Source organism: Argentina anserina, chromosome 7 (genome assembly GCF_933775445.1).
Source record: "Argentina anserina chromosome 7, drPotAnse1.1, whole genome shotgun sequence".
In the NCBI taxonomy this organism is placed as follows: domain Eukaryota; kingdom Viridiplantae; phylum Streptophyta; class Magnoliopsida; order Rosales; family Rosaceae; genus Argentina; species Argentina anserina.
In genome coordinates this window covers 7,235,177-7,247,166 of record NC_065878.1, presented here as the reverse complement: position 1 = coordinate 7,247,166, position 11,990 = coordinate 7,235,177, and the positions used below count along the sequence as shown (strand labels likewise).

The following is an 11,990-nucleotide window of genomic DNA, read 5'->3' as shown; positions in this document are numbered from 1 at the left end:
TCAATAATTCAGTAAAACGAGCAAAATGAGTCAGGACTCCAGCCTATGCTGCATGGCATAGATGCACAGCTAAAGAACACAATAAAATATCAAGGCCCAAAACAAAAGATAAAATTAAGGGCCTCCAGAATCCAAGACTAAACTCACAATTTTCAAGGTCCAACATAATTTGATGTAAAAATTAAAGGTTCCAAACTTCAAAGCCCAAACCAATATGGTTTGATACTACCAAGAATCTACATTTGAGTTTTGCGATACGTCAAACCAATTTCAATAAGATGTTAACACAAACAAACGTCAAACCATGAACCCAGAAATCCCTATCACAATGTGGGTTGTATATGAGAGAGAGAGAGAGAGAGAGAGAGAGAGAGAGAGAGATGTGGGTTCGTTTCTCGTTTTCCAAGCAGAATTGGCATAGGAAATACTGAGAGGTATGTGGAAAGGTTGCAACTTTCAGGTTGGCCATTGATGCAAGAACGGAGAGTGTGTGATCAGAGAACAAGAATCTTTAGAATTGGCAATAAAGGAATCAAGAAGGGCTAAGAGTCGGTGAATGGGTTATTGGGTTTCTCAAGTAGTCTGTGTGTGTGTGTGTGTTTGTTGGTTAATGGTTAATACGGTTTAAAAAAAAAGGAAGAAAAAAAGGAAGTAAGCGATTCGGTTATAGAAACAGAAAGCACTCACCGAAGTATAGTCAGACTGGGTCCATTTTTGCTTGAGGCATTCTGTCGAACATCTGGTGTGCATACCCAAACCAAGCTTCCCATGTACCGAACGACGTCGTTCTGCTGTTGCAGGGCGTCGCCGGCGAAGGTATTTTGGTAAGCACTTCGGTTAAACGCGCCGGACGAGAAAGCCATCCAGTTCAAATGCGCAAGATACTGATTTACTTCTTCTGGGTTATACGACTCTGCTGCTCACTCTTGGCCAGTTCAGCCCGCACAGATTGTAATTTAATAATTTATAAGAGGTTGACATTGGGCCACAAAATGCAATGTCGCAACGTCGGAAGGATGGAAAGGAGAAAAATAAAATTATATTCTGAAATCGTTTTATTGGTCACCCAAACTGGTCTTTCCCAACCAAAATTCACCTCGTACAAAACCTTATTATCGCACAAACCTGTGCAGACATGTAAGTTCATAATGCCATCTCTTTGGATGAAATCATCTGCCTCTGTGAAAGCAGATTCGATAACCACCCGAGATCCTTGACTTCCTATTAGTCTTTGGGCACAAGTGTTAGTCACCTCTTTGAGCCCTTTTCTTAGTTGAGCAACCAAGCCATGCAGCTCGAGCTCACTCTCATTTGCCTGCGCAGCAAAGCATCCGACAAGGTTTCCTATAGAGTCATCTGACAAAGGAGGCACGACCCTTTTGCGAATGTCAACAGATAGGGATGACACAGAGAGCTTAGGAGGAGACTTGTGAAGTGATCGAGCTTGATCTTGAGGCTGTAGCCACTGCACTTATATCTCCAAATGAGAGCTGTGACCGCTTCCCAATTCGTTGGCTGTTTCAAATTTGCACTGGCTGCTCTAGTCCGAAGGGCACCAATTTTTTATGCATCAAGCACAAACCTCTTTGTTACACAACCATTCATCTGCTTCTTGATGATATGATCCACAGTAGAGTACGTTGTTGGCAGAGGAACCATCCATTGGTGGGAACCGAAATGAGGCGTTGAAATCAGGAAGCGGAGCTTGACTAAATCCAAGAGCACTAGCAGCCCATGACATAATGAATGTGCTGAGCGAGGCTGCATCACGCCATCACCTAACTTACGTGACATGCACACACCAATTACCAATCCACCACAATCAAAGAAGCTCTCCTGAACAAGAAGCAGAGGCCCGCTCCCTGCAAGAGGGGACTCAATCTTTACCGGAAGGCGGTGCCTCAGCGTCTCGGCATTAGGGTTTGCTAAAAGGGAGGAGAGAAGGCCATGGACACGAGCTTCCACCTAGTCAATACCATTATCGTGGCATTCGATTGAGACATTTCCTTTGATTCTCCCAGCAAAAAGGTAGAAACGAGTCAGAGTTTCCGATAGTGACTTGTTCATCCAGAGTGATCTCTTTCCAGGTGTAAGCGTAGCATCACGATCATTGTAGGGATAGAAGAGAACCAAGGGCTCATAAGCAACAGGAGCAAGTTGGTGTAGAAGGGAAAGCTTGTAGTGTTTGAGATAATGGGGGATTGGAGAAGATGGCTTGATTGTTTCACTCTTGATTACCTCAAACTTCATCATATCAGATTCACACAAACGCAGCAGAGAGATGTAACATATAACACCCTCTATCTGTTACTTTCTTCTCATAGTCCCCGCAACGTTCTGCTAATGCTTAAATATATATAGCACCCCTCTTCTGGTCAGTTTCTTCTTACATGTCTGTTGTATTATAATTAATTAGCTATCAGATATAGATGTTGATTTATTATGCCTCTCACGTTGATCGGTAAACAATGTATTATCATACTTTCATATCATTAGCTTTCTGAACTATTAATTATACTATCATCTAACGACAAACATGACTTCCGTGCTTGAGTGCCTGACTACTAATACCAAAATGATCTGATAAGAGATAGAAATCTTAGCATCTTAAAGATCACAACTTCTCCGTACTTACTTTTTCTGCAAGTCGTATGACAGATGCCTAATGGTGTTGAACATTTGGAAGAAGCCTCAATAATAACAATGACAGCTTTTACACAGCCAAAAGTCGCACACCCTCTTTTTGAAAGAACATCCTCTCTGTAACTAGCAATCAATTTGTGCTTATGTTCAAAACAATAGACCTCAATTCAAATGGAAACTCTACATATATTTGGCAATTTTTTTTACTACAGTTCCAATGTACTAAGAGTCTAAGACAAAGATCTAATACATGAAGATAACAAATAAACTAGCTAGTTATCTAACAAATAAACTCTACATATAAGGCCATGTTTTTTTTGTTATTGATAGTGACACCTGTATTTACAGAGCAGCTCTGCTTTGCTCTCATATACTTACTCAGAGTTAGTTCCTTAACAGTGAAACATGGTCTAATACAAAGCAAAGCTGCAAAGACTAGAATGTCTGAACTTGACCATATGATTCAGAGATGATGTTCTATGCACTTATTATTGAATCGGAAATTGCCTCGTAGTGTTCATTTTTTTTTTTGAAGCTCGATCATACTGAGAAACAGAGTTGAAACAGAGACGGCTGGTATTAAAACGTCATGAAACAAATACAGGAGGTTTTGTTTGTTTAAGGTACTAACTAAATTATAGAGGGATTTACAGAAGCATGCATATGCCAGCAACTCCTCATTGTTTTCAAATATGGCCATGTCTTCTACTTTCAAAGTCAAGCGTGCTTCTATGCCATCTCCATCACTCGTATCTGTTAATAAAATTAAATTCTTGAATTCTTCAGTAGCAGGAATACTCATCAGTGACTTTCCCCATCCAAAATTAGCTTCATAGAATGGTAACCTGCACCAGCTAGTGGGATTATAAATCTCTATATCATCCTTATGCATCAGCTCCCCAAACTTTGCTAAGAGCTCACACATATCATCCACGCCGACATCATTAGTACTATAGCTTTCCTTAAAGTCATCTAACTCCTTCCTCATTTCTGCAACTAGGCCTTGAATATCATCACTTTCAGCTCCTGTTGATTTTGCTACAAAACACCCTAAAAGATTACCTATTAAGTTTTCTGCAGAAGGGTGCGCCAATACTTTCCGCATGTTCACTTTTTTACACCATGCTGATGGAAGTCTTCTACCATCCGTGTTTGCTCTTGATGTTTGCATTGCACATTTCCATATCAATGCTGATACGACTTCAACTCGGGTAGGATTTTTCACTAAAGCACTGACAGCTTGAGACTTGAGACGTGCAATCTTTGAGGACTCAAACAAAAATCTCCTTGTCGTACACATTGCAAGAGGAAACTCCAAAATGGGTGGCGGTATGCTGAAGAAATCCAGTGGTGGGAAAACAGAAGCTGTTGCAACATTGTGAAGTTGATGAATGCACATCACTCCATCATCACCGGTATTCAGTCCAATGGTATTAGCCGCCCAACTGTCAACGAATTTGCTGAGTGTGCAGGCATCAATGATCTTATGTGAGTCATTGAATCCTATTGCGAGTCCACCACATTCGAAGAAGTTGATCTGGACTAGTAGAAGATCATAGCCTGTGTCTCGTTTTGTAGCTCCTGAAGGAATCAAGTTTTTCAGCAACTCAGGATTAGGTGTGATCAAAACCCTTGATATGGTACATATGACCTTAGCTTCAAGAAACATAACTCCTTGGTCATTACAACAGACTGAAGCATTATCTAAAACTCTTCCTGCAAAGTGGTAGAAGCGGGTGAGAGATTCGGATAGTGAACTTTTCAGAAGCTTAGTTCTTTGAACAACAAAAGAATGCTGGTGATCATCATTGTTGGGATCAAACAGAAGTAGTGGGACATAAAGTGGAAGGGAAAGCTGATAAAAAATTGACAGGCTGAAAAATCGAAGGTGGTGAGGAGTTGGAGAGGATGGTCTAATTGTTTCTTTGTGAACAACTTTAACCTTCACCTCTGAACCCATCTTGCTAACTCTACTAGCTAGATGAGTTCCATAACGAAGAATACTCCATATAAAGCCGCAGACTCACCACGCAACTAGTAGAGCAGTGACAACCCTTGAAAACTATATAATGTTGATGCAGCATTAACAAAGATACATAATGAGAATTGGATAGTTGGAAACGGACAATGAGACAATTGGATCATTAGGATGGTATCAAATTTTTTTTGTTAACAATTATTGTCTGATCATTGATTGGAATCAAAGTTTGGAAGCTAGAAGACAGTAATAGAGAAAATGAATATAACAAACAAGTTGCAAAAGATGCATAATTAGTAATTACAGCTTCAAAGTAGAACTGATCCAAAATATAAGCAGAACATTAAACATGAAAAAGTTATAAACATATGAGAAGTAATGTGGAACACAAAGTGAAGTTCAAGTGGAAGATCTTAAGGAAGCTATAATATCCCGGAAATTTATAATTATTTTCTAATTATTGTTCGGAGATATTTAAATTGGTGATGATCCGATTATATAGTACGAGGGAGAAAACAAAAGTGTTCGAGCGGTTTATACTCAGAAACGTTACCGTGAGGGGTGAAAAGTTGACTTTTTATCCGTTAGGAATCTCAGACTACTTCATTCATGAAAGTCGTAGAGTTCGTCAATACGAGTTTGTACACGCATGGCACGCTTTAATCGGATGTCGTATGTGAAACTTGTTAGCAACGGAAGTTTGGTTTCCGATTTTGGGATGAGTATAAAAGGAAATAGAGGAGATTAAAAATCAGAAAATCAGTTTTTTTTCTAAAAATCAGCTCGGGTACTGTTCACCCGAGATCGGGTACTTTTCACGCGATTTTCCCTATTTGTTGCCGAATCTTTTTCCGGCCATATCTCTGTCATCCGGTGACGGAATTGAGTGACATTGGTGGCGTTGGAACCGTCTTTTCGTCCCCTACTGATCTGGGTTAGTTTCCGGGAGAGATTCGATCTGTTTGAAGCCTAGAAATGAAGAAACAATACGGCTGTTCCACTTGAATAGTGAACAGTGTTTTGTAAACATAGCTTTGTGAACAGTGTTTCGTTAACATTGTTCAACTGTAATGAATCGTCACCTGAGATTTTACGTATCGTTTTCTAAGCACTTTATCATGATATTAGTTGACCGACGAAACGAGTGAGGGAATCGCTCTCGTTGTCGTGGAAGTTCCACGCAGGAAATAAGGTGAGTAAACCTCACAATGATCATCATGATCGAAGTAGTGTTATAGTTATTGATTTTAGTTTAAGTTGTTAACATAGTCATTGCATCACTAGCTTATAAAAATTATTCTAAAAAATATGTTTTGGTTTAAATTACGTGAACTTAATCATCTATGGTTCATGGGTAAGTGAAACGCTATTTTAATAAATAATTTGAAAATGTTTTAGTGATTATGGACTATGGTGAATATGAGTAAATCTCACTATGATAAGTCTACCATTGGCGGTGACTCATATTTATAATTTCTTAAAAAAAGTGAACTGTGACATCTATATAATATAGTGAGTTGTGTATGTGTACAAAAATGGTAAATACGATACATATATATGGGTTGCTATATTATATAATGTTACGGTTCTTATTTCAAAATGAGATTATATTGTGGTGACGATATTTTTATTGTTGTACAAGAGTCGCTTGGTTGTAGTACATAAACATGTGTTGATTGTTATATTGTACGTGGTTTATACATTGAGTCTTGTTAAAATGTTTTCTGGTCATCGAACGTTGTTGGCAGTAATCGGAACCAAGTCTTGGCCGGGTGTCGGTTACGATTCAGTTAGAGCTCTAGTCTGTCTGTCGGTGTACTGCATGAGAGGTAACAGATGGGTTGTCTGGGTCTCATGAGCACCCATGTTTTGAGTGATATTGGGTAACATATGGGTTGCCCAGTGTCTGTCGGTGTACTACATGAGGGGTAATAGATGGGTACCTGGGTCTCATGAGTACCCATGTTTTAAATGATTTTGGGTAACCAGATGGGTTGCCCAGTGTCTGTCGGTGTACTGCACGAGGGGTAACATATGGGTTGCCTAGGTCTCATGAGTACCCATGTTTTTAAATGATTTTGGGTAACAGATGGGTTGCCTAGTGTCACATGAGTACGTTTGTCTTTGAATGTTATTTGTCATATTTCATTTGTATGTTATACTGTTGGTTTACTCATACGGGCTGAAAATATTACCGGTTTTGTGTTTACAATCCCGGTACACCAATTCGATGGTGTATGGGATAGTTCTGCATGTGGAGATTAGCATATTCAGAGGGCTTATTCTAAAGATTTCTTTCTTCTGTTTGTGGTGAGGATTGAGTGAATTTTACATTTTCATCAGTTAATACTGAGGTATAAACTGGTTATGTATTATTCAAGTCGACTGAGTCGTGCTGTGGACTCAGTTTCGATACACTGTTATTATAAGATGATTTCAATCTATTTGAGATTGTTTTAGAGTTTTCATAGCTTCAAATTCGAATTTTTATCATTCGAAATTTTGGGGCTGTGACAGAAGCACTTGGAAATAGTGAGGCCGAATTGAAATGGTTTTCGCTTATATATCCATGACTCAAAAGATTTTTCTTAGGTTTTTTTTATTAATTGAATAATGGTTAATTGTTACCATAAACTAACTAATAGGCACCAGCGGATGTATGCAGTAGTAGTAGCGGGCTGTTGTGACTTAAGTAAGGTCTCGAGTTCGAAACCTTGTGGATGAAACACCATGCGCTGGGAGAGTCAACCCCTCTACGGAGGCCGTCAAACACTCGGAATGAATGGCTTGTAAAGGGGTATGACCCCGATATGCCAAATCATTTAAAAATAAAAAATAAACTAACTTATAAGCACACAATATCATATGCAAGTAATTAATAACTTTATAAGTCAAATATTGTTCGTATAGAGTGTAGATAAATTGGTTAGATGTTGTTGCAAGAAAACAATGGTACATCGATCAGTATGTATAAATAAATTTATAATTTCCAGATCAGCCATATTCAAATCCATTGTTACTGTTATTTGCAATTTGAATCCATCAAATATATATGTGCTTGAAAGTTGAAACTATGAATTAAGATCTTACTTTATCTCCCTTCATTGTAGAATTGGGAGAGTGAAAAAGAAAGACTGTTGTTGTATGAACGCCGAACTAATGAAGCAGCTTGAAGATGCCAAGAAGAAAAACATTGATGATGATTTCGAAGTTGTTGATGCAGATTTTTGATGTTAAATTGATTTAATTCAATAGGTTCTATAACTTTGATTTCAAGTTTCAGAAATTTGAGTGCAAGTATATTTGGAGTGCAGTCAATTTTGATGCTAGCTGATGATGGAAGCTGGATTTCAATCTTTCCTCCTAATGTTGCTCGAGTTATTCACTTAGATGACTATTCTATAAGTTGTGGTAGGGTTTTAGTTTGTAGTTTTTGTTATCCTTTTCTTTGTATAATCTGGAAAAAAGACACCATCTTTTTAAGAATGTTCTACGTACAGTTTCTGAGACAATTTCTTGACAACTGCAGGTAGACGTGACAAGTAATTAGTTATAGAAAGTCTTCATTTGATTGTACGATTTGGAGTACGTGGTAATTTTTATGTGAATTAAGCACATATTCATATATAATTATCATTATGTGTTCGTCTACTGTACATACGTAGCTCATTCAATTTAATTTTATTGTTATTTTATTAACATTGTTGAATAGCTATGTTGCACAGACACAGCAAATGTTGGAGTCTCGGCTTGTCGGCTTGTCCGACATGTTCCGACACGGCGATATGACAAAATTACATATCCGACACGCCATATCGGGTATCGTAAATTGTTGATTTTTCATATACTTTGACCGACACGCCACATCATCTTTGGATACGCCACGTCACATTTTTATCAGAAAAAGAAGAAGACAAAAACCTAAAACATGAATAGATCTGCGTCTTTTTTCTCTTCCCGCTTCTCTTCTCTGTTTTCTCTACTCGCACGCCTCTGCATCTGCCTCTCTCTCTCTCTCTGCCGATGCACACCATCTATCCCAATCTCATGCTTTTCCCTAATTCATGCTATTAGGTGCTACTGCAAAAGTGATTTTAAATAAATTGGGTTATGATATTGAATCTTCTATTGGGGGTCAGTGTACTTCTATCTGAAATTAGTGAAGAGGACTATGTATGTATGGGTTGGTGAAGAGGATTATGCATGTATGGGGTTATTGGGGTAATAGTAATCTGGTTTGAGTGGTTGGAAGAATCCTAGTCTGTTGTGAAATGGTACGAATGAATATTGTGATCTGGTTTATATATGAAGAATATGTATATATGGAGCATGACCTTGGTTTGGATGGATTTTGAACTCTATAGTAGTATTATTAAATATTTTATGTATAAAAAATGTACATAATAATTATTTATTTATCGTGTCAGATCAGATTATGGATTTTAAAGATTTTTCGTGTCGTCGTGTCGCGCCGTGTCATGTCGTTGTGTCAGTGTCCGTTCAACATAGTTGAGTAGAAATTTTAAGGCAAGATTTGATCTCCCCAAGCTTTAAGACAAAGCGGCTTGCTTCTACATATTCCAGAGTACATGACTAGAAAAAGGAAATCAAAGCACCATAGGATGCACTCATAAAAGGTTCTCCCCGAATTTGAAACCCAGAGCTTATGACAAGCTAGTCTTGTGAAGAGTAAGCTAGGCAGAGACAAGGGATTAAAAAGACTGATCGATATGTAACTGGTTATTTGGAATGAGGCAGAATGAATTTGATCAGAACTATATATTAAGTTGTTGAATGCATGAGAATAAACTTAAAATTAGAGTTTAGATTTAACTTGTCTCAAATCTGTTGGCGCTTGAACTCTATATCTAATTATATTAATATATGAAGGTATGTGTATAAATCCTGTAGTTCTAGTTGAAAAGAGCGCGCAGCCTAGCCTAGAGACAACAAAGCTGATAACACAGAGAGTGAAGGATTATGATTGGAAGCAGAGACAGAGCAGACAATTAACAAAAAAACTAGAATTTAAAACAAGGTGATGTTCCAAAACCCAACTTCTATTAAACCCTAGAAATGAGACAAAATGTCCCCTGCTCGTGTCAAATAACTGTAGATCTATTTAAAAATAGAATATAGAATAATTTAAGAAAGAACATATATGCAAGAGCAGATCGTCAAAATCTAACCATACATATGGGATCCAATGGATCGATAATTGGTCGAATGATAGAGATACTGTAAAGTATTTCAGACTCAGAGGAAGAAGATCGGTTAGTAATTCAGTAGTGTGTATTAACATTTACTATATTATACGCCGGTGGCAATTTCAACAGTGTAGCTACAGTAGTAAACAGTACGGGCCTAGTGATGGGTTGGCCCTTTTTGTTGGGTCGTGGGGTTGGCAGTTGTTTCCTCGATGTTAGAATTTTGCGACACGGGGGCCATGGCTATATCCCTCTGACCCTCTCTTTTCCTGAAAACATAAATTTCTTGCTCTCTCTACCATCACGCGCCACCACAGACGGCGACACGCGCCCCACCACCACTTCCGGCCAAACTCATCCAATCACCATGAAAATCGAAAAGTAGGAGGAGGAGTGATCTCTGTACCTTCAGCTTATCCAGAACCGGCCGGAGACCGCTGCAATCGCCACCGCAATGTCTCGGATCGAGGAGAGGAGGTCGACGACATTTCAGCTCGATTTGAGCCTCACCGCAGGTGTAATCGCGTTGAGGAGGAAGAGGGAGGGCTCGCCGTCGTGACTTCGAGCTCCTGCGACGTGTGATAGGTAGTGTGATAGCGAAGGTGATAGGTAGTGTAACAACATGTGTGATAACGAGTGTGAGAGATAGTGTGACAAGTAGTGTGACAGCATGTGTGACAGGTAGTGTGACAGCAGGTGTGACAGGTAGTGTGACAGCGGGTGTGACATGCCGAGAGCAAATGTCTAAATATGCGAAATGATATTAAAATTCAAATGAGATCGGTATAAGTATGCCAAAGTGAAGAGAATAACTAGAATTAGGGAAGCTTGGCTCCGATTTTACCGGAATTATTTCCCCCTTGCGAGGGTTGTTGCGCCTTGTATGGTGGTCGGTTCGGAGTGGTTAGGTATCAAATGAAAGAGGGGAGAGAGATCTTTCCAACGGTACCAACCACTCTTAAATCCATTGTTGGAAGGCAAATGTATGGCCGTAATTAGAAGAAGAAGAAAAAGAGTGAGAAATGGCAAAATAATCCGGAAAAAATATTTAAAAAGTGACTTTTTCTAATTTTGTTTCAAGCTTGTTGACTATTTTCTAATTTCAAATCAATTGAGATGACTTTTTTTATAATTGGGATTTTAAGTGGTGATTTTTTTCTAATTGAAGATGAGAGATGATACATTTTTCTAATTTACCAATTATAATGGTTTTTCCTATCATCCATTGGAGAGAGATTCAAATTTGGGGAGCAATCTAGTACGTACAAAAACCTGTCAAGAAAGGATAAAGGAAACTAATTACATGTTTCTGTTGTGTTTATATAAGGGAAAACAATGAAGAATTTAATTAAATTCCAGAAATTTGATATTCTTCATCTTGTTTGGGTTGAAACTCCAAGGAAAGTGCAAATTCTATTGGAAAATATAAGGGGAATTTGAAGCATGTTTTCCTGTTTATTTTCCATGAAAAAGATGTGTCATTCTTCAATTCCCAATCTAATCTATGCAATTCTAACCATTTTTTAAAATACAGGAAATAATATCTAAACAAAAGAATTCTCAATTCTTAGAATTTTATATTCCTAAAAGTAGAATTCCCATGAAAATAAAATTTCTATCAAAATAAAATTACTCTATCCAAACACAGCAGCTAAATGCCTAAATCTATATATTTTGGTGCATTCTCAAAACAAATCTATATATTTCAATGCATGGCATGTATCTTCACATACAATGTGTGAACAACCTAGATTAGAAAAATCAAAATATATATTATTTTAATAATTAAGATTGCGTCGTATATCATATACGCCGTGCATACAAGATTTTTATGTTTTCAATGTTAATGTATTGTCTTTGCGTCCAGCGTCAACCATGAACTAATTCTATCATAGTTGTCCTAGAATTCGTCTATAGTGTATTCAATGGTCTAAATATCGTTTATCGGTATCGTATCGATCGAGAGGTAAAACAATATATCGGGAATATATCGATATATATCGGTTTTATCGGATTTTCTTATTTTCAATAAAATTTATAAAATTATACTTCAATATGTACCAAATAAACTAAAAAAAACGGTACTAAGTAAACTAAAGAAAATAAATACTTGATTTTGTGACAATTAAAGTACACGAATGACATCTAATAATAAAAATAGG

General features: G+C 37.8%; 1 protein-coding gene and 1 pseudogene across 1 annotated transcript; both read right to left on the bottom strand.

Moving 5' to 3' along the window:
• Positions 1-964: 964 nt before the first annotated feature.
• On the bottom strand, positions 965-2,250 carry LOC126803487 (BAHD acyltransferase At5g47980-like; annotated as a pseudogene).
• Positions 2,251-2,524: 274 nt separating this feature from the next.
• On the bottom strand, positions 2,525-4,603 carry LOC126803486 (tabersonine-19-hydroxy-O-acetyltransferase-like). Its single transcript, XM_050531288.1, has 2 exons — positions 3,295-4,603; positions 2,525-2,580 (listed from the first exon to the last, which is right to left on the bottom strand). Exons 1-2 carry the CDS (start codon positions 4,601-4,603, stop codon positions 2,525-2,527), a joined length of 1,365 nt encoding a protein of 454 aa, XP_050387245.1.
• Positions 4,604-11,990: the final 7,387 nt, after the last annotated feature.